The 23,156-nt window shown below is 35.6% G+C and overlaps 1 protein-coding gene across 2 annotated transcripts in view; it reads right to left on the bottom strand.

Moving 5' to 3' along the window:
- The window catches only part of XPR1 (xenotropic and polytropic retrovirus receptor 1), a 218,338-nt gene that overhangs the window by 139,894 nt on the left and 55,288 nt on the right, over positions 1-23,156 (bottom strand). Inside the window, exon 3 of one of the 2 annotated variants that reach the window (XM_072831036.1) lies at positions 2,397-2,427. The exons of the other annotated variant lie outside the window; for it this stretch is intronic. Coding sequence (XP_072687137.1) covers positions 2,397-2,427 — 31 coding nt within the window. The remainder of the gene's footprint in view (positions 1-2,396; positions 2,428-23,156) is intronic. 2 annotated transcript variants of the gene reach the window in all.

Here is a 23,156-nt window from a genome sequence, read left to right on the forward strand (position 1 = left end):
AGATATTTAATCCAGCAATATATAGAAACAATAATATACCACAACTAAGTGGGGTATATCCCAAGAATATAAAACTAGCTCAATATTTGAAAATCAATGGGCAGCCCAGTGGCTCAGCAGTTTAGCACCGTCTTCAGCCCAGAGTGTGATCCTGGAGACCCAGGATCGAGTCCCACATCAGGCTCCCTGCATGGAGCCTGCTTCTCCCTCTGCCTGTGTCTGTGCCCCTCTCTCTCTGTTGTCTCTCATGAAAAAATAAAATCTTTAAAAAAATGTTTGAAAATCAAGCAATGTAGTACACCCTATTAACAGTATAAAATATAAAACCCATGATCCTATAATTTGATGAAGAAAACACATCTGATAAAATCCCATGTCCTTCAACAGTAAAAAAAAACTTTAGCAAACTAGGAATAGAAGGAAATTTCCACAATCTGATGAAAAAGCATTTATAAGGGTAAAACATCAGCTAACAATGTATTTAATGGTGAAGACTAAGATGGGAATAAGGAAAAAGAATGGCCATTCTCACCACACCTATACAACATCATACTGGAAGTGCTGGTCAGTGTAATAATTTAAGAAAAAGATAAGGCATACAGACTGGAAAGGAAGACATAAAACTTCCCCTGTTCTCAGATAACATAACTGTTTATATAGACAATCCAAAGGAATCTACAAGAACCCCTAAAACTCATGAGTGAGTTTTCAGTCACAGGATACAAGGTCAATACATTAAAAAAAAAAGTCAATCATATCTTTATATAACACTGATGGACAACTGGCAAATTAAATTTAAAAACCAACATCAGGGGTATGTGGGTGGCTCAGTCAGTTGAGTGTCCAACTATTGATTTCAGCTGAGATCATGATCTCAGGGTCATGAGATCAAGCCCTGTGTCAGACTCTGCTTGACAGTCTCTCCCTCATCTTCTCCCTCTCCCCTTACCTATCTCCCTGTTCTTTTTTTTTTTTTTTTTTTTTTTTTTTTTAAACTAAGAACACCTGAGTGGCTCAGCGGTTGAGCGGCTGCCTTTGGCTCATGGCGTGATCCCGGGGTCGGGGATCAAGTCCCACATCAGTCTCCTTGCAGGGAGCCTGCTTCTTCCTCTGCCTGTGTCTCTGCCTCTGTGTGTGTGTGTGTCTCTCATGAATAAATACATAAAATCTTTAAGAAAAAATAAATGTAAACAACTGATGAAATACATAAAAGAAGACCTAAATGGAGAGGCTTACCACAAGTTATGGACTAGAAGACTAAACCATAAAGAAGTCAACTCTCCCTAAATTGATCCATAGACTTAACATACTTTCAATCAATATGCCAGGATTTTTTTTCTACATAGAGAAAAACTGAGTCCAAAATTCATATTGAAAGGCAAAAGAATTAGAAAAATCATTAAATTTCTGAAGAAGAGCAATAAAGTCAGAGAAATCACAGTATCTGATTGTAATACATTATCAAGACAATGTTCATACTATGGTACTGGCAAAAGGATGGACAGAAACATACAGCAATGAAACAGAGTCCATAAATAGACCTTCGAAAATAAAGCAAATTAGTTCCTAACAAAGGTGCAAAGGCAATCCAAAAGAGAAAGGAGACTCTTCCCAGCAAATCACATGAGAACAAGTGAACATCTATCTATATGTAAGAAAATGAACTGGCCTAAACCTCACATCTTCTATAAAAATTAACTAAGATGAGATGACAGAACTAAATGTAAAACTATAAAACTTTTAGAAGAAAATAAAGGAGAAAATCTTTGTGACCAGAAGTTAGGCAAAGAGATGTTAAGGATGACACCAAAATGAAAAAACTGAAAAGTAGGACTTCATCAAAATTAAAAACTTTTGCTGTACAAAGGATATTGTTAAAAGAATGAAAAATAAGCTACAGACTGGGAGAAAACATTCGCAGTACACATAATCAACAAAGGACTTGTATCCAGAATACGTAAGAAACTTTCAACACTGGATAGGAAGAATATGGGCAACACAAATAAAAAATGGACAAGACTAGGAAACAGATGACAAGTGAAAAGACACTCAACACCATTAGACACTAGAGAAATGCAAAAGAAAACCACAGTAAAAACGTTCTAAACCTAAGACTGTAGTGATGCTGAATATACTAAAAACATCTAAATTGCACACACTTTAAATGAATGATTTTATGTTCTGTAAATTATAAGAAAGACTCTAAAAAATAGAACTACAATGAGGTACTACCATTTATATACATATTAGAATGGCTAAAATAAAAAATACTGTATCAAGTGTTGGTGAGGATGCAGAACAACTGGAACTCTTATGTTGCTAATGGGAATGCAAAATGAAACAGCCACTCCAGAAAACATTTTGGCAGTTCCTTATAAAGTTAAACACAGACTTACCAAATGACCCAGCAATGCCACTTCTGGGTATCTAGAGAAATAAAAAACTTATATTCACACAAAAACCTGTAATAAAAGGAATGGATTACTGATATAAGTAACAACTTGCATAAATCTCAAAGGACTTATACTGTATGAAAGAAGCCAGTATCAAAGCTACATACATATTATTCAATTTATATGACCCTCTCAAAAAGACAAAACTATAGTGATGGGAAATGGGGCTTATGTGTAGGAGGAGAGTGTGACTGTACAGGGATAGCTCAAGGATTTGAGGATGACAGAACTATTCTGTACCCTGATTATGGTAGTGATTACACAGATTTTACATATGTTAAAATTCATAGAACTGTACACCCATAAAAAGTAAACCTTAGGGGATCCCTGGGTGGCTCAGCAGTTTAGTGCCTGCCTTTGGCCCAGGGCACGATCCTGGAGTCCCAGGATCGAGTCCCACGTTGGGCTCCCGGCATGGAGCCTGCTTCTCCCTCCTCCTGTGTCTCTGCCTCTCTCTCTCTCTCTCTGTCTATAATAAATAAATAAATAAATAAATAAATAAATAAATAAATAAACAAACAAACAAACAATCTTTTTAAAAAAAAGTAAACCTTACTGTTAGTGTAAAAAATAAAATTTAAAATGTCAAGCAATCAAATAACTGTATCAATTTATACTATCACTACTGCAAGAGGCCATTTCCCAGCAAGGAGAGACACCAATCAAAAAGGAAGAACATAATTTTTGTCAAATCATTTGTTTTAAAAAATACCATTTCAGATATATATAACCTGTATTTTCTCCAGTTTTACCAGCCTCAAGGAGTATTAGTGATAACTCCAATGTTTACAACCTGTTGCCCTTACTTGCTTATCTCCTATCTCCTTTTGGTCTCCACTCCCCCACCTCTAACCCAGTTATTTGTGAGAGGTGGTCTTAGGTTCTTCACATTCTGTCCGTATTTAGTTATGTTCAATCCTTAAAAAGCCACTTCACCATTGCTAATGCTGACCTTCCAAATCTGTAAGTCCTTAAAAGGTTCCTTTAGCCCTCAATATATAAAAGACATGCTAAAAATAAAATAAAATAAAATAAAAATAAAAGACATCCTAAATCCTACAGAGATGAGGAGAACACCTTCTCACTGTAATTGTTTCAGGTTCCTTGAATGTTCCATGCTCATCTCTAGATTCTGGTACTCTCTTTCTTCAACTTGAAAAACTTCCCCACATTTTTCCTAGCCAATTCATCCTCCAAGTGTCAGGTAAAACATTAATATCTTAAAACAACATTCTCTGACCCTTCCAGATTATGTTATAAATTCTCTTGTCATATTATTCTACAGCACTCTGTATTTCTTCTTCACAATACTTAAATTCTTTCAATTACTTATTTAAAATCATTGCTGGGGGGGGGGGGCACCTGGGTGGCTTAGTCGGTTACTTGTCTGCCTTTGGTTCAGGTCATGACCCCAGAGTTCTGGGTTTAAGCTCCAGCATGGGGCTCCCTGCTCAGCTGGGAGCCTATTTCTCTCTCTCCCTCTGCCTGTCTCTCTCCCTGCTTGTGCTGTCAAATAAATAAACTCTTCAAAAAAATAAAAAACAGGGGCATCTGGGTGGCTCAGCGGGTGATCCCAGGGTCCTGGAATCGAGTCCCACATCAGGCTTCCCATGGGGAGCTTGCTTCTCCCTCTGCCTATGTCTCTGCCTCTCTCTCTGTTTCTAATGAATAAATATATAAAATCTTTTTAAAAATAATAAATAATAAGTAATTAATAAAATAAAATCACTGCTGGGTTACATAGACCCCAAAAGGATAGGACAAGTATCTATTTCATTTATTGTCATGACTAGTATATGGAAGACACACAAGACTGACTGGCTGCTATATACCTTGAGAGGTAATGATATCTCTATCCCCAGAGGTGTGAAAAGAGGACTGTGCGACCATCTCAATAATAATGTAAAAAAGATTCATGCAATGGATGGGGTCTAAAGCTAGAAGATCTTCAAAATCCTCTGAAACACCTTATTATAGTGTGAATTACAAAATGTCATGTAATTAGAATACAAGGGAACACATACTAAAAATATTCTGAACATAATTTATTCTTTACTATCTTATTTATAAGTCAATTTTTAAAACCAGTGCCTCAGTTATTAAGAGTGAAAATAATTAATATAAATGTAATTATCATATTGTAGATGAAAGAAATCATTAAGAGGTAGTTCAAATTAAGAGAATGTCAGGGGATCCCTGGGTGGCGCAGCAGTTTGGCGCCTGCCTTTGGCCCAGGGCGCGATCCTGGAGACCCAGGATCGAATCCCACATCGGGCTCCCGGTGCATGGAGCCTGCTTCTCCCTCTGCCTGTGTCTCTGCCTCTCTCTCTCTCTGTGACTATCATGAATAAATAAATAAAATCTTTAAAAAAAAAAAAAAAAAGAGAATGTCAGCTGACATGCTCTCACCCTTTGATCAATCAATTAAAATATTTAATGAGTATACAAATCAAATTCTGGTGAGACACAGTATTAGTACTAAATGCGCCTAAAAGATGTTTGAAATAAAAATTCTGAACAATATTTAAAAATTTAAAGGACCAAGCTCAATCTTGTCCTCCCACTGAATTAACAGATGTTGCCTGTTTTTGTTTGGAATACATATCTTCTAACAGAATTAATTATTTAGCTAATATTTTCTTTCTTATGAAATCTGGTGTTAATTGGAAATCAATTTTTCTTAAGTCTAACTAAACAAGTTAAATGTTTAGAGAGAGCCATAATGCAATACTCAAATCTGTTTAAAATCATTTAAAAAGACACTATTTGACCAGTTTTCAAATAGACTTGGACTATCAAACACAGACATTCTGTCTGACAATATGTATTTCTGAATTCAAATGGATTTTTGCAATACAACAGGCATTATTCAATGAAGTCACATTAAAAACATATTAAAGATCAAATCTCCCTTATGAGTACTAAAGGGAACTAAATTACATCTCTGTCATTCCTCACTGTCACATTACAAAGATCTCAAGATCCTTCACTAATTACATCTGCAAAGACCACATAAATAAATAAATAAAAAGTTACAAATTTTCAATGAAGGTCACATTCTAAGGTTAATCTTTTTGTGCTTCAACTTCCCTTCTAATATAGAGAGGGAGTGCTGATTAAATACTTCTTTTTCCAAGTCACCAACGGCATCCTTATTGCTGCTAAGACAGACCCTTTTCAATCCGTATCTTCTGAGACCCCTCTGCCTCATTTCACAATACTGACCATTCACAGTTCTTGACACTCTATCTCTCATCTTGGTTTCCAACATACTAATCTTTAGGGTTGGTTCTTACTAAAGTCTACCACCTACTGGGGAAGACATCAAAATCTTTATCTCTGGCTCATATTACCACTTACTGAGATCTATAGGACATGCTGAGCATCTGCTATTGGCTGTCCCACAGACATCTTAAATTCAACTAATCCAAAATTGAATTTATCAGGCAGCCCAGGTAGTTCAGCGGTTTAGCTCCGCCTTCAGCCCAGGGCCTGATCCTGGAGACCAGGAATCGAGTCCCACGTCGGGCTCCCTGCATGGAGCCCTGCTTCTCCCTCTGCCTGTGTCTCTGCCTCTTTCTCTCTGTCTCTCATGAATGCATAAATAAAATCTTTAAAAACAACAACAACAACAACAACAACAACAAAATTGAATTCATCAACTTGGAAGTGTACAGGTTAGGAGCAAAACCTCTGGAATCAAGATTATTCTACTTAAAATCCTGGACCTGCCTCTTTCTTATAAAGTGTCCAACCAGGGAAAAGATCCTCTGACTCTTTCTTTGACTCCTTCTCTTTTCTATAAAATAGAATAACCAACCTACACCTAACAGATTATAGTTTATAATGGTGAATAAAATCAAGGTCTGAAATGGTCAATCCTTATTTCACCATGGAGGTTTATTCTATGCTAAAATGTGAGTTATATGGCAATGGATTTGTAGAACCAAAACTATAGTGCTTCTAAGAATCAAAGATGTATTTCCCATACCACCATGTTTTAACTGCATTTCTGTTATCAATAAAGTATACATCTTATAATTTTTTTCTGAAAAGCTGATATTAAATTATGATAACTGAGGAAATATTAAAGTTGATACTGCCTCTCAACATAATGATTTTTCCATTTACTAAATAATGGCATCTCTATTTGGAGTTTAGCATATCAGGTAGTGTTTTAGTTAAGTAGTGTTTATTTATCTAGTTATCATAGCACTTCAACCAGCAGCGGCATATGTAAGAGAAACCATATTTATTTAAGTTCCTTAAAGTGAATATGTGATTTAATTATAAACTTCTTTTTTCTTTTTTCTTAGGTTACTTACATAATATCCCAGTTCCTAGCATCCACAAACCCTTCCTTATCCTTAAGGCACGCTGCATTATAACTTTTGCAAGTCCCAGGCATTTTTGCCTTGGTAAACTGCTAGTCCTATTGCATAAAATATTGAAAATTATATTTTACAACTGCACTATTATAAAGGTGAATATAATCCAGGTTGGATTCATTATTCTAATATTCATTTTCTTCTGATTTTAAAATAAACTAAAAACTTTTTTGCAGGCTCCCAAGAGAGATATGGGCCCTAAGTACTGTGCTTATATTACAGTGCCTAATGGATAAGAGCCTGTTTCAAGACTGTGCTAAAAGTCAACTCTATTCAATATTCATTGATCTCTTCCCAAACATTCTCAAAGCCAAATGTTATCTTCTAACTCTCACAGCACTTGGTTCTCTTTTTCCTTGTAACATTTATCTCATTGAGTTAGATAATTAACAGTCTACTCCCTTCTAAGGACCATGGTTTACTTATTTTTTTGACCACCTCTCACCTCTAGGATTTGGCACATGATTCTGGTTTTTTATTAAGCTGTGTGTTAATGTATTCAGGAGAGAACCCAGTCTTCTTTCCATCTCTGTTTGTAGAAGGAAGGGTAACAAGAACCCTTAGAACAGAAAAGACTAATAAATACAAATGGTCACACACAATATGCACATAGAAAAACTATGTGATGTAAGATCATGAAATAGCCAAATGTTTCAAGACAAGCTAACTACTCCTCCTAGTAGATAAGACAGAGAAGACAGCTATCTATCTTACTAGAGAAGATAGCTATCACATATAGGTTGTCTGAAAGAATTTGGTGCCTTTTGTGGCAAAATGGCGCTAGCATAATAACTGGAATATTGACTCTTAGGTTACTTACATAATTAAAGCAATAGTTTTAGAGCTAAAAAATATGTGTACATGCTAAACTTCGGGAGTTTTTTTAAGTTATAATTTTTGTTATGTAGTATTGCCAACAGTCACTTTATGACTTTATCACCATTTTGGAGTTATATAATATAAAAAGCTTCAATAATTTATGAATGCTTTAGGTACTTACAGGGTATGACTCCCTAAAATCTCCTGTCAAATATAAAGCAGAAACTAAAAAAGGGGAGAGATGTTTTTCATTTGTTGGTCTTTAAGAAAATACAAAAAAGGCCTTTAACATTTTTCAGTGACAACGCTATATGGTTTACCAGGAACTATCATTCCAAAACTGTGGGAAAATAACTAATATACAGAGGACATCTGCTGTATTAAAATATAAAATTAAAGAGAATGTTCTCCATCTACCCAACATAATTATTTTATTCTTTAAAATACAGAGTAATGATAAAATGCAATGTATTTACATTAGAGGTCTTGGGGACATTTGATAATTCCACTGACCTGTGTAAATACACCACCTGTCCAAAACACACTAGTCTATAAATAATCATAGCTCTTCGCATCCCCAAAATGGAAACATCATTTCAGGAGGAAAGCAAAGCAAGAGAGACAACTGTGTCAGGTTGAAAAACAGTCTGAACTCTATTTTGGGACCATGTTCTGATAGTTAAGCATTTAACTTTCTTAGGCAGGATTTTTCAAAAGAATTGTCAAATCACAGGTTAATAACCATAAATTAACTTATCAGTTAAAAACAAAGTAAAACTACATTTTCATTCAACTAGGCTACATTATATATCAGATCATTTTATACCATAGGCCAATCTGTCAACTAATTTCTTCAGTTTCATTTAGTCCTTTCTTAAAATGAGAGTTCTAAATAAAATTAAAATGTATTACTGATTGTATAAATTAAAGTAACATTTTAAGGTCTAACTCTCTCCTTTACACATTTTTTTTTAAAGATTTTATTTATTTATCCATGAGAGACAGAGAGAGAGAGGCAGAGACATAGGCAGAGGGAAAAACAGGCTCCCCGTAGGGAGCCCAATGTGGGACTCCATCTCAGGACTCCAGGATCACACCCTGAGGCGAAGGGAGATGCTCAACTGCTGAGGCACCCAGGCGTCCCTACACATTTCTGTTTAAATGATCATTGTATATAACAAAAATCTAAATTCTAATACTGTGCCTTAGAAGGACATATTTTACCTATATTGGGACAATGACATTCAAACTATGACCCACATAACCAGTGGCAAAACGACACTTCCAGTTCCTGCTCAAACCCAAGACAGGCACAACTTGTTTCCTCACCTCTCTCAAAGACCTACTTTGATACTACCCCAAGTGCACTGCAAACCAACTACTAACAAGTACCTAAGTTTACTTGTCAGTCTGTCAAATTCAACACTCTCAAACTTGTTGGCTTAATGTCAACAAATAGTATCAAAAAGAAAAAACGGGAAGATAAATTTATCTAAACACTGAAATCTTACATTCTTATTTTCTCCAGAGTCAGCACAGAATGGAGGAATCTCCTTATAAATGCTAGTGACATCTCACCACCCCATGCTCTGATCTTACTCTCTGATAAATTCTACCTTTTCCACATTCTGATATGGATAGTATAACACTGATTAAGGCACTCTATATGGGCAAAACTCCTGAATTTTACTGGCTGATACAAAAAGGGACAATAACATTCTAACTCTATGGTTTTTAAACTTTAGAATCCCTTGAAGAGTTTGTTAAAACACAGCTGGCCAAGCCCTTCCCTTGATTTAGTAGGTCCAAGGTGAGGTCCAAAAATTTACATATCTAAGATTTATTTATTTATATTGAGAAAGAGCTTGCACAGGAGCAAGGGGAGGGGCAGAGAGAGAGAGAATCTCCAACAGACAGAGATCCATCTCTAACCCCAATATCATGACCTGAACAGAAACCAAGAGCTCAACTGACTGAGCCACCCAGGTACCCCCTAAAATTTACATTTCTAACAAGTACCTAGGTGATACTGATGCTATTGGTTCAGAGGAACACATTCTGAAAATCATTAGTCTAATAATCTGAAATTGTAATATTCATTTTCGTGTTCTACACACAAAATCACACCTCAGATTGCTCTAAACCCACCAATTTATAAATGTTACTTTATACTAACAGTTTTCAAATTTCTCTTACTGGATGATAGATATTTACAATATGTATTTTCTCCAGTCTTTTATGCTGTATCTACTTAAAAAAAAAAAAAAAAAAAAAGGTTCCAGGGTTCCAGAAGAGGCTGTCACATTACCTACTGTTTTAAAACAATGGAACTTCAAAGTCTTCAGTAATTCTATCATGTCACTATATAATTTGCCATTCCTCATTAATGAAATTTATTCTCTAAGACACTATGCTTAGGTTTGGTTTAGATAACTAAGTTTTCCTTTAAATATTTCTTGAAAGATAAACTAATAAACATTATCATTAAGGCAGCTCCTCTCCTATCTCCTAGTACTTTCTGCTCTCTTTTCTTCTGTCAGAACCACTTATCTTTTCATAAACCACACTTTGGCTCTATTGATCTCTAAGAAATAAAATGTTAGAAAGATGCTTAAACACATCAATATTTATTAAACATCAAATTCAAACATTTTGATCCAGCAGACAAAACACTAACATACCTCTCCAATCTTCTTTCAGATTCTCTTATACGATATGATCCCTTTTCTTGCAAGTCTATCTGCTGCTAACTGTCCATTAGATTTCATTCCCCTCAAGTGAAAAGTTTTATGTTCTCCTTTCAATTAATATCATGCTTAAAATAAGCTTGAAAGAAAAAAAAAAGCTTGAAAGTATTAACTCACTTTTACCTGACTGCATTCAATTCATTCCAATAATTTTTTATCTGCTAACACATATTACATATGAACTATATTGTTTTGTACCTTCAAAAACTGCTTTTATCAGGCATTCACTGTGTATTTTCATGTTCAAAAAAAATTGTGAGGTTCTTCGATTTTTTTTATTCCTTCATTTAAAGAAAACTATTTCATACAAGACAGCATGTAATAAATACTTACTGAATACCACAACTTTGACAAATAAACAAGTTTACTAAATATCAGTGTGGAAAAGAATGTCAGTGCTTACCAATATAATTGTAACTCCTCTTCTGCTTGGCATACAAATAAACAATACTTTCCAGTTCCTCTGCAATTAGGTGGGGCCACATAACAGACTTCTGGCCAGTAGAATGCAGATGTGAGTGATATATTCCACTTCTGAGCCTCGGCAATTAAAACCTCCCACACAATATCCAACCCACTTTCCATTTCTGTGGTGACCTTAGAGGTCACATATTGAAAATGACAGAAATATAGGAGAGAAGAAGGCTGAACCCTTAAATCACTTTTTGGAAGGAATATATCTAGGAAAATGTCCTAATCAGGCTTATCCATACTAAACTTTGTGTGAATGAGAATTAAACCTTCATTAGGTTAAGCCACAGAAACTTGGATTGATCTGTTACAAAACTGGCATTATTATCAATACAGCCAATAGTGTTCAGGAAATTAAAGAAATCCCTCCCCCTTTTTTTTTTGCAATTTCCCAGAGATTTAACTTAACTGTGCATTGTCCTGAGTACAGTCATAGAGTATTAATAGTCTTTTTCACTCAGAAATCAGCATTACTATATTATTAAAATACATTGTATAGTACAATGAAGTAGATGACATAGTCTGGCACTTAAAATGTATTTCAAAATGATTTCTAAGAAAAAAAAGAAAGAAAATGATTTCTTTTTTTTTTTTAATTTTTATTTATTTATGATAGTCACACAGAGAGAAAGAGGCAGAGACACAGGCAGAGGGAGAAGCAGGCTCCATGCACCGGGAGCCCGACGTGGGATTCGATCCTGGGTCTCCAGGATCGCACCCTGGGCCAAAGGCAGGCGCCAAACTGCTGCACCACCCAGAGATCCCCAAGAAAATGATTTCTTACACAGTATTTGTTATGAGAGCACTTATAATATTTTATTCATATTGGAAATAAAACTATATCTGAACCCCTTATAAGGGCTCCTTATTTCTAAGACCTATGCAAAGTAAATTTTCAAATAAAAAGAGAAAAACAACTAATACTGCGACCAGAATAGGTTGATTCCATTTAGTAGGGAACAAGTGTTAATGTTTAAGCCACAATACCTACATCATGTTCTGTCATACTGTCCTGATTCAAAATAAATAGTAAAAACATTTTAATAGTAAGAACATTCACTGTCTTGAAAATTATGTTGCGCACACTCACACAAACCATTTGCTACAAACAACAGAAAAAATGAAGTAGGAATAATTCCAATTATGTATTCCTTTTTTTCTTTTTTTAAGATTTTATTTATTTAAAAGAGAGAGACAGAGATAGCCATCAAGATAGCACAAGCAGGGAGGAGAGGGAGAAGTAGCAGGGAGCCAGATGCAGAGCTCAATCCCAGGACCCTGAAATCAGGGAGCTGGAGCCAAAGGCAGATGCTTAACTGACTAATCCACCCAGGTGCCCCCCAATTGTGTATTCTGATTCAAACTATCAAAATCATTTAATTTCTTGGTTTAAAAAAAAAACTTTCCTCAAAGGGAAAATAATTTTAAGTATACCAACCACATGAAGTTAAAAAATTAAAATACGACTTAAGATTTCTAAGAATCAGCAAGGATACCAGAAAGATTTCCTAACAGACAATATCACACAAAGACCAAATTATGCTGACTAGTGTTATTTTCTATTCAGTAAGTGCACCTAGCCTTTAATTGAAAAGGAAAAAAAAGATGTTGACCCTAATTTTCTGACTCTTGTTTTATGACAGTCCTCAGTTTTACTGGCTGGCTTCCTGGCTTTATAACTGATATTACCAAGATAAAATGTTCCTAACAAAAACATGTCTTTCTAAAGGCAAAGAAATTAAGAACTAACAGGTTATCCCCCCAGTACTAGAGGAAACTATAAAACTCTATTAAATGTATAGAGCATGTCTCAAATGGCAGTCACCTCCCAAACCTTAATAATCTATCACAAAGTAATTACTTAATACAGTTAAAAATTTTAATGAAAACCATTACAGTAGTATTGGTGAAGAAATCCAGAATGTATTCAGGAAACTTTTTATGTCCCACCATCCACTGACTAACCACAACCTAAGAAGCAGCCTTCTTAGGCTCTTATCGTTAAAAATTTCATTTCTGCTACAAGGTTAAGCTGTTCCCCCTAGTCCATATACACAAACACTGTATGTTACTCAAAAAGGAGAAAGTATAACTAAATCATATTAGTGAAGAATTAAACATAAAAAACAAATTCTAATATGTCACTGAATACACTATGAATACACTATGCACCATGAGGAAAGTGTTACAGACATGGAGCTGGGGGGGGGGGGGGGGTGTCTGTCCTAATTTGATTTTTAGTAAAAGTTGCAATGAATCTTAGCGAGCAAAATACTTGAAATGAAAAAGAATAAAACTATGAGAAATACACCTTTTTTTTTCCTTCTTACACATAATATCCCTTCAGTTTCTCTGCTCTATACAAAAGGGATAATAATGACAATCATTTGTAAATGAAGGGTAATATTTGTTTCTTGTTTGTGTTATTTCATCAATGCATTTAGCCTTTTAAAGTGTCTGATGTGCTTAGTTAGCTAAGGAAATATGATAATCATATATGCTTATTTCTGTGCCATAATTTTAGCTTCATTATGTCAAAAGAGGATAAACCAGATTAAAAGTATTAGTAATTTCTAGAACATATTTGTAAAAAAAAAAAAATACAACTCCTGGTGAAATCATGATGTGCTAGTATTATTTTTTCTACTGCACATTAAGATAACAGAAATATTAGAGAGAAAATGTTTATTAAGAGTACTTCTTAAAATAATCCTATCTGTTGGATACATATTACATTTTAGGAACCACGTAAGTTAGACTATGTGACAGGAAAAGCTCAAAGCCACTTACCTAGACAGATAATGTTAAACTCATGACTTAAGAGGTTAAAAACAAGAAAAAAAAGAATAAACACCATATAAACCTTGAAATTATTTACCAGACTTGAGGAAGACCCTTTTATAGTAGCATAATTCATATACGGTAATAATCTTCATAAAGTAAATGTTTGTTGGGCACGTACTGTATACAAGCAGAAGGTACTGGGAAGAAGAGGTATAAACCTATAAATAAAACGTATACACAGGTAACTACAATACAAATTAGAATCTAGTCAGTGCCATGAGGGAAAAAGAAAGAGCTAGGAGTATTAGGAAAATATTACTTTCTTAAAAAAAAAAAAAAAAAAGGAAAATATTACTTTGAAGAATATTATAGAAGGCTTTAGGGGGAAAAAATGACATTTAAATGAATCTATAAACTCGGACAAAATTCCTCTTGGTAGATATAGGAAGACAGTTGCATTCCTCCTAGGAAGGTACAGCATAAGCAAACATCAACTCACTAAAAAAATGCTGAATTTTCAAGAAACAGCAACTAATTGAGTTTAACCTTAGAAAATACTGAGAAGCATGCTAGAAAGTTAGATGAGATAAACGCATCTGCAAACCAAGTAAACAAGTATTATCTGATAGACAATAAAAAGTTTTGAACAGGAAAGTAACAAGATTAAATTTTGGAAGCATAATATGGTAGAGTTAGAAAATCCAATTAGGATACTACATTACAGTACCCAACCCAGTGCTTATTAAACAGTTGGGTCTGGGACCCCAAATTATCGATGACCCCAAAGCATTGTTATACAGATTATATCTATGGATATAAACCATACTAAAAATTAATGCAAACATTTATAATAATTAGTTACTAATTCAGTTTAAAATGGTGATAGCTGTTGACTAAATTTAATGTGGTAATCATTCCCCAATATATATAAATATCAAATCATTATGTTAGATACCTAAAACTAATATAAAATTACATGTCAATTATATCTCAATTAAAACAAGAAAAAAATACACCCATTAATGCGTTGGCATAAGTAACATGTTTTAAGAGAAATAATTATACTCTCCAAAACAAAAGAAATGTAGTGAGAAGATTAGCACTGTTCTTCGTTTTTTCACATCTCTTAAATGCCTGGCTTACAGGAGACAAATGTATCCTGTGGTCTCCTATCTGCTTCTGCATATAGTCTGTTTCACTATGTTGTGATTGAAGAAAACGAAGCCTCACACAGGGTGCCTGGGTGTCTCAGTGGCTGAGAATTTGCCTTCGGCTCAGGTTGTGCTCCTGGGGGCTGGGATCGAGTTCTGCATGAGGCTCCCCACAAGGAGCCTGCTTCTCCCTCCACCTCTCTCTTTCTGTGTCTCTCATAAATAAATAAATAAATAAATAAATAAATAAATAAATAAATAAATAAATAAATCCTTTAAAAAAAAAAGCCTCATACATACATAGCTGGAAAAGGGAAATATATCTTAATATTCTTTACAGATAACTGTAGATATTCTTTTTGACACCATACCAAAACTCAACAATTGGTAGCTTCTTAAACTTAGTTGCAATGCATAGGATCTTTTTTACACTGTTAACATTAAAATCCTTTGTCTATCCTATACTTTGAATGGATCTTGCATCCATTCATTATTTTGTAAAATCATGCACTAGTCATTTGGAAAATATCAGTTCTCTGGATTATTCAGAGTTCCAAAAATTGATACATTTCATTCTAACATGTAAAATTTTAAAAGGGCCTTAGTTATTAACACTACTTCTGGTCTCAAAAGAAGTGTTAAGTATTAGGAAGCTGTCAAGCTTACAGTGGCAGATAAAGGTTTTTTTCAAAATTCTAATTTTCATTTAAAATCTCAAATTTCTTATTGGCAACAAATACTGTCAGTTGTTTTTCTTGAAGTGCTACTTACTGGACAAGCAACTGTAGAAGAGTAAACAGCTCTTTTGTAAAATGTCTTATGTTACTTTGGCTGCTTTTACTACCTAGGTCACCTCCGCTATCAGTAAACAAAATTTCCTTCAATATGTATTCTGCATCTGGAGTAATAAAAGTGACTGATATTTTCAGAATAAAGGTCAAAATTATTCCTTGTAAGGAGAAATGGTTCAACTAAATCATATTATATATGGGAAATAAGTCTATATTTTATTAAATGGCTCTTATAACTGCATCCTTTTAATTTTAAAAAATGCTTACAGATTTGTACTTTCAGGAAGAATGAAGTAGGTCAAAGCAAACACACTGCAACAACTAGAAAGGGCTGAATAAATTTTAAAACCTTGTTTGTATAAGTATCAGAGCACCATGGGACCACAAAGACTTAGAGACAGAGGAGAACTACTCAGAGTAGAACTAATCATCACCAATTGCCTTTTTGTTTCCAGACTAAGACCGTTTCTGATTCAAGGCATGGGCTAAACACTGGGCTTAGCCTAGCCAGGGAATCTCTGATCTGGGAATGGGGGGGTGGGGTGGGGGGGTGGAAGGGGAATGAACTAGTTTTTTTAGTGGTTGCATGGGATCACAAACTCGAGCATACAGAAAAACCTGGCAGAAAGAGGCCCTGCCTCAAGTATACAACTAATCAGTATGCTTGCTCCTCAAAATATTTACCAAGTTGTAAAGTACATGGGGCAGAGGCTAGAGAGTGGGCTGAGAACCACTGAAAAGCAAAGCTGATTTCATATAGCATTTCAGGACTGAGGAGACAGATCTGCCAGGCTCTTAACCAAAGCACCTGAAAGCCAGGACTTAGGAACAAGGGCAACCAGAATTTTAATAAAACTTCTAAAATTGTAGTGAAGCCCAAACCCAGCTCAATCTCTGACTGAAGTACTCAGCCACTGACCTATCAGCCTAACATGGAAAAGAAAATCATCTCTAGTCAAAGATGTTATTCATCTGAAAACTCTTAAGCTTTTTTTACATACGGTGTTCTACATAGAATGAAAATAGGCAAGAAAACACGCTAACCAAGAGGAAAAAAGCCAGACAACAGAGGAGACTCAAAGATCATTCAGATATAGGATTTAAAAGTCAAAGACTTTAGGGATGCTGGTGGTTCAGCTGGTTAAGCTTCTGACTCTTGATTTCAGCTCAGGTCATGATCTCAGGGTTGTGAGATCAAACCTCACACTGGTATCCACGTGGGCCTAGAACCTGCTTAAGATTCTCTCTTTCCCTCTGCCCCTTTCCACCCTGCTCATGCTAAAAAACAACAACAATTCAGGGACTTTACAATATCTATGATTAATATTTCAAGAACATATTGGGAGAAATGTACATAATAGGTGAAAAGATAAAATCATCAGAAAAACAAAACATACAGAAACAAATGAAATGGATATATTATCCAACTGAAATATACAATACATGAAATTAAGAATTCAGTGGGTTGATTTAACAGCAGACTAGAAACAGCGGAATCTAAGACTGGTATCCTGGAAGACAGTTCAACTGATAACATCAAATATGTTAAGAAGAGAGAATGGAAAAAACAGAAAAGAGTGTTGGAGACATGTGAGAGATGTGGACAGGCTAGCAGACATGAAGAAGACAGAGAATGGAGTGAAGCAATATTTGAATAAATAATGGCTGAGGAAGCTGCCCAAACTTAAAAAAAATCCACAGATTCAAGAAGTTCAGCAGACTCCAAGGTGAATAAATACATACAAAACCAAATCTAGGCTCATTACAGTACAATTGCTGGAAATCAAAAACAGGAAAAAAATTTTTAGAGCATCCATAGGGAAAGAGGCATATTATCTTCAAAAAGCAACAGTAAGACAGGCAACTGCCTTTCCATCAGAAAATACTGAAGCCAAAACCAATGGAATGGAATTTTTAATGTGCTGAAAGAAAAACTGTCAACCTGGAATTATACTCCCAGTGAAAACATCCATGAAAAAGGATGGTGAAATGAACCTTTTTGACAAACAAAGCCAAGCAGAATTTTCTGCCAGTAGATGTGTAGTAAAATAAATATTATCCACCATTATAAAATCATAAATTAAATAACTTAAAATTACATAATTAGTTAATTATGACACATAATGCATAATCTCAAAGCCAAAATAATTATTGATGTGAATCTGTAAAAATTTTAAAAAGTGACAGTAAAATTCTATAAGAAATCTTTTATTCTCATAGAAATACTTCAGGTATAAAACTAAAAAGGGGGCTATAAATACAACACAGATATGCTCAGGCTAACAGCCATAAAGGGAAATTACGTCAGTTGGCAGAATCACCTGAAGAAAGACAGTCTAACAATATAATCAAGAAGACAGAAGATGTTAAGACATACTTATTCCATACTCACACAGGAACTAGGCATCTCTAAATTTGGGTCTGATTAGAGATAATCCAAGGAGACCTACACCTCATGGTTTGTATACCAGGACATCTACTGGGGGAAAGTAGCTGTAAATTTGTGGGCAGAAAATGTAATAAGTCACACAGACAACCCCAAAGAGATGTATGCTAAGAACCAAGAGTGATTAGAGTGACAGAATTATTAAAGTTCTACTCTAAGTCAATAGGAAAATTTTATGATGATACATTTAGGGAGCTGGGAAATAAGAGAAAAAAATACATGTTTCAGTGTCTGTCCCCAGATCTTGGAACAAAACTCTGAGTTCCTAAAACCCTTGTAATCTTCTAAGCAGTAAGAGCACTAGAAGATCTTTTATTCTATTTTTCGGTCTCTGACCCTACTCCTGACACAGAACTCCTAAACCCCATGTAGTTTCCTGGGTGATAGGATCATCTTTTGTTCTAATAAGGAAATGTTTAGTGGGCTTCTTAGATGGGGGCTGGACACCCAAAAGACCAAGCCATGAATAGAAACTCGGAACTTCCAGCCCTTTCTCCTATCCTCCAGGAAGAAAAGAGGGGCCAAAAATCCAGAAATTGAGTTAATGATCGATCACACTTATGGGATGAAGCTTCCATAAAAATCCCAAGGTACAAGGTTCAGGGAGCTTCTGGGTTGCTGAGAGAATAATGTGCCCCAAGAGGGCATAGCATCTCTACAGCCTTTCCCACATACTTTGTCCCATGTATATCTTCCGTCTGGATAGTCATCTGTATTCTTTATCATATTCTTTTGTAATAAACCATTAAATTAGGTAAGCATTTACCTGTGTTATGTGCACCATTCTAGCAAATTCCTGAACCCAAAAAACAGGTCATGAGAACTCTGATTTATAGCCAGTCAGTCGGAAATACAGGTTACAACCTGGGACTTGTGATTGGCATCTCAAGTGGGACTTGAGCCCCTAACTTGCGGGATCTAAGACTAACTCCAGATAAATAGTGTCAAAATTGAAAGGAATTATGGGACACTGACAGTGTCACAAAGGACTACTTGGTGGGGGGGGGAGAAAACCTACACACTTGGTGACCAGAAGAGTCAGAAATGAAGTTTTCCCTCACACCACCTCAACCCAGCGTAATAAGGATTGTAGTGATGTGGGAAACAAAGACAAAAGAAAAAAAAAATTAAATTTCCTTACTACTTATAGTTCACTGACAAGTCCTTGAAATGGGTAGAGTGTTTACTACTCGGTGTGAGTAGTAAAGGAGAGACATACAGGGGAAGTGAGTTTTTCCCACTCTGGAACTATATTCAGAAATTATACTCACTTCTAAATTGAAGTGCCCCCTACACAAGGAATTTATGCTTTTACCAAGTTTACCATTATAACTGTTAGGTAGAAGATATGATCAGGGAAGAAATACCTGGAGGTAGAGTCTTCGAACAGAAGTGATAGAGACCTGAGCTGGAGGCAAGGATGAGGATTTAAAAAAAAAAAAAAAAAAAAAAGCTACATTATAAACCCAGGAGGTTAACATCTTGATCTGTGGCTTCCATGACTTTGGGCCAGACAGATCAAGAGCCACACGTACAGAATGGCAGCTCTGCCCCCAGAGTAGCCCCTACACTCATTATAATGCATTTGAATTACACGCACAGCACTCCTCCCCCACCACCACCTCACTCCACCCCAACCCGCCAGGAAGGCTGCCAGGACAGTTTTGTTACAAACCTCATAAGATCAAAACTTACCCCTCCCAACCTGTGGGAGGAGTTTCCCAAAAGACTGGAAGCAGGCTCCATTAGAGACCATTTCGCTGTACATCACAGCATCTCCCAGCCTCAAAACACCCAATAACAGCCAATTTGAAACAACTTAGGGGCCAGTTCTATCTTGAGGAATCTGCCGGCTTTCCCACTTAGAGAGTGTACTTTCACTTTAATAAACTGCTTTGTCCTTGTTACTTTCCTTCTGCCTATTTGAGCACAGCTCCCCAAGAAAATCTTGTCACCGGGAATCCAAGGACCAAGACCTCCATTCGTACAATGCAGACTTCCTCTTAACTCTTAACATAACCATGGGTCACATAATATACCTCAGTTTGTATCCTCTTTGGAAACAGAGTTTCAGAATCTACCTGAATCACACCACAATTTGTCCTAGTAATTTTTTCATGGTGACTCTAGGCCAAAAGAAATACCTAATACTTCCATTTACTAAATAGTTAGATCTAAATAACTTAAGTATTTAGGTCGTGTTGGGCACCATGTAACTTCTCAAACACAGAAATCACATTGGACACCATCATGGTCAATGCCTGATTTCAGGGGTTTTCATGCAGTACTTACATGTTATCTCAAAACCATTGAAAAATCCATCTTCACAAATACATAAAATCAAAAGGAATGTAGAGAAATTGTGAACTATCTAGAATTAGTAGTTTGACCACTTATATTTCCCTCAAAAATGTAAATTCTGTTGCTATTCCTATGGCACCCCAGAGCATCTCTGTGCACAGACAGTGTGGGTACCTCAGGTACAGTAGACATCAGCAATGACTCTATTCTGTGAAAGAATGGGTAAAAGATTAGTAACAGAGGCTGAACACATAACACATAATGAGCAAGGGAGTTAAAGGGGTATGGGGGGACAGAAAGAAGGTATGGGAAAGCAAGAATGAACAACAAAAAGAGCTGTAACAGAACACAGCCTAGAAAACAAGACAAAGATAGGAAGAGACAGAGACAGATGCAGGTGCTCAGGGAGAGAAAGACATACCAAGAGAGGCAGAAAGACAAACAGGAAGAGACAAAATGAAGAGGGAGACAAGTGGACAGAGAAAAAACAAAAGAGGGGGAGGGACACAGGCTGACTGGCAGTCAAGATCATGGACACAGTGAAGTGTGGGGAGAGATAAAAAGAAACAGATAAGCAAATGCAAGAAGACACCAGAGAGGATCAGACAGGGTGAGACACTATGTAGAAAGCAAGATAGAAAAAGGGAAAGAGTAAGTCAGAGACACAAGAAGAAACTGTCAGGGAGAAAAAGACAGGCAAAGACAGACACAGCTACCAGGAAAGAGAAGGAACAATGAAAGAGGAAAACATTAAGAGAGAGAGGCAGTGAGCATACATGAGAAGAAGAAAGGAAAGCAGGCAGGAAGAAAAAAAGGAACTCAGGGAGATAAATAAAAGCAAATGAAAAAGAAGCTTCCCCTCACATCACCTCTACCCAGCATAAGGATTGTACTGATGTGGGAAAATAAAGGCAAAAGAAAAAAAATTAAATGTCCTTACAACTTATAGTTCACTGACAAGTCCCTGAAACAGGTAGAGTGACCTTCCTTCTGGGAGCTCAGCTGCCTCAGTGTTAATACTTTGCTAAGAACAAAAGGCAATCCTAGCTCAACATTATCCCAGCCCTGCAGGATCTTGTGAGTCTACTTTAAGATACAAAAATTCCTTTGGAAAAAAAAAATTTCCTTTGGAAACTTCCTTGATCTCTACCCCCCAAGATACATGTTGGCAATCATCCTTCAAGCATATGGCCCACTGATACATCAGAAGGGTCTCATGACTAGGGTCTTACTAGACTGTAATAAATGATCTTTTCCTAATAATAGCTAGTCCCTAAAGTTCTGGAAATCTTGCTTCCAAAATTCCTTAGAGACTTACGCTATCCCCAATCCCCTCCCGACATGAAAGTATATAATCAGTCATTCCTCATGACCCAGTGCAGCTCTTTCTGCCTACACGTCACAGGTCATGTCTCCATGCTATAATAAAACCATCCTTTTGCACAGAAGATATCTCAAGAATTCTTTCCTGGCCATCAGCTCCAAACCCCCAACATTTCCTATATTACCATCTATTCATTAATTAAAGGCATGATCCCTATAGTTAAACAGTGCATGAAAAAGAACCGGGAATTAGCATAACCATTATTATGATGCTGAGCTCTGAACACCAAGGGTTTTTCTGGCCATAGTGGAAACTGTCTCATTCAGCATATTATTAGCAAATATAATCTACACTCTCTTACTTAGGGATATTAATATCCTCATTGACAGAATTTTGTAGAGCTTTGTGAACTTCCAAGGGTATCTGCTCCAAGCATCCAATGTAATTTACCAATAATTTGTTTTTCCTAGAAAGACTACATTCATATAAAATAAAGAACCAATTATAAAAGAGGCAAATAGGGGCACCTGGGTGGCTCAGAGGTTGAGTGTGTCTGTCTGGCTCAGGGCATGATCCCAGCATATTGGGATGGAGTTCCACAGGGGCTTCTTGTGGGGAGTCTGCTTCTCCTTCTGCCTATGTCTCTGCCTCTTTCTGTGTCTCTCATGAATAAATATATAAAATCTTTAAAAAAAATAAAAATAAAAATAAGAGGCAAATATTACATTATAATTCATTACATTTTGAGGACACACCAGCAACACATTGTTTTTTTAATGTATTAAGACTAGATTTAGCTGAGGGTTTTTTTAGCTGTTTGTTGACATTTCAAAATTAATAAAGGAGTAAGTAAAAAATAAAAAAATAAAAAAAATAAAGGAGTAAGTAGAGAGAATAGTAAGTCCCAATGTGCTCAATGTCCAGCTTCAACAATTATTAACACTTTGCCATTACCATTGTCACATTTTAACCAAAAGAAATAAAATTCTAAATATATTCATAACTTTTTAATTGAATTTTGGAACTTGGGCATCTGTATATTTTAAAGCCTTCAGCTTATTATACTGTGCAGCTGAGTGTGAGAATCACTGGATTAGATAAACTCTAATGTATTTTTCAGCTTAATTTTACAAACATAATACTGATCACTGGATGGTAACACTTTGTTTTCCTGAAACAGATTTTCAATAATCTGCATTTGTAAAACACTTAGAAAACCTGGGATGTATAAGTACCAAGGAAATGCACAGACACTGATTTATTGAATCTAAGAACAGAGGTTCTAATTCTGGAAACCCAAATTAAATATTTGTATGATAATCTCATAATGACTAGCAGTAAAATAACTGATTTAAAGTCCAATTATGTTTAAATCAAATGCATTAAAAATTAAGAAACTAAAAGTTATGAATATATTCAGAATTTTACTTCTTATGGTCAAAATGTAACAATCTTTAGAATCCTATTTTGAAAATGGGTTT

This window comes from Canis lupus, chromosome 6, assembly GCF_048164855.1.
Source record: "Canis lupus baileyi chromosome 6, mCanLup2.hap1, whole genome shotgun sequence".
Lineage (NCBI taxonomy): Eukaryota > Metazoa > Chordata > Mammalia > Carnivora > Canidae > Canis > Canis lupus.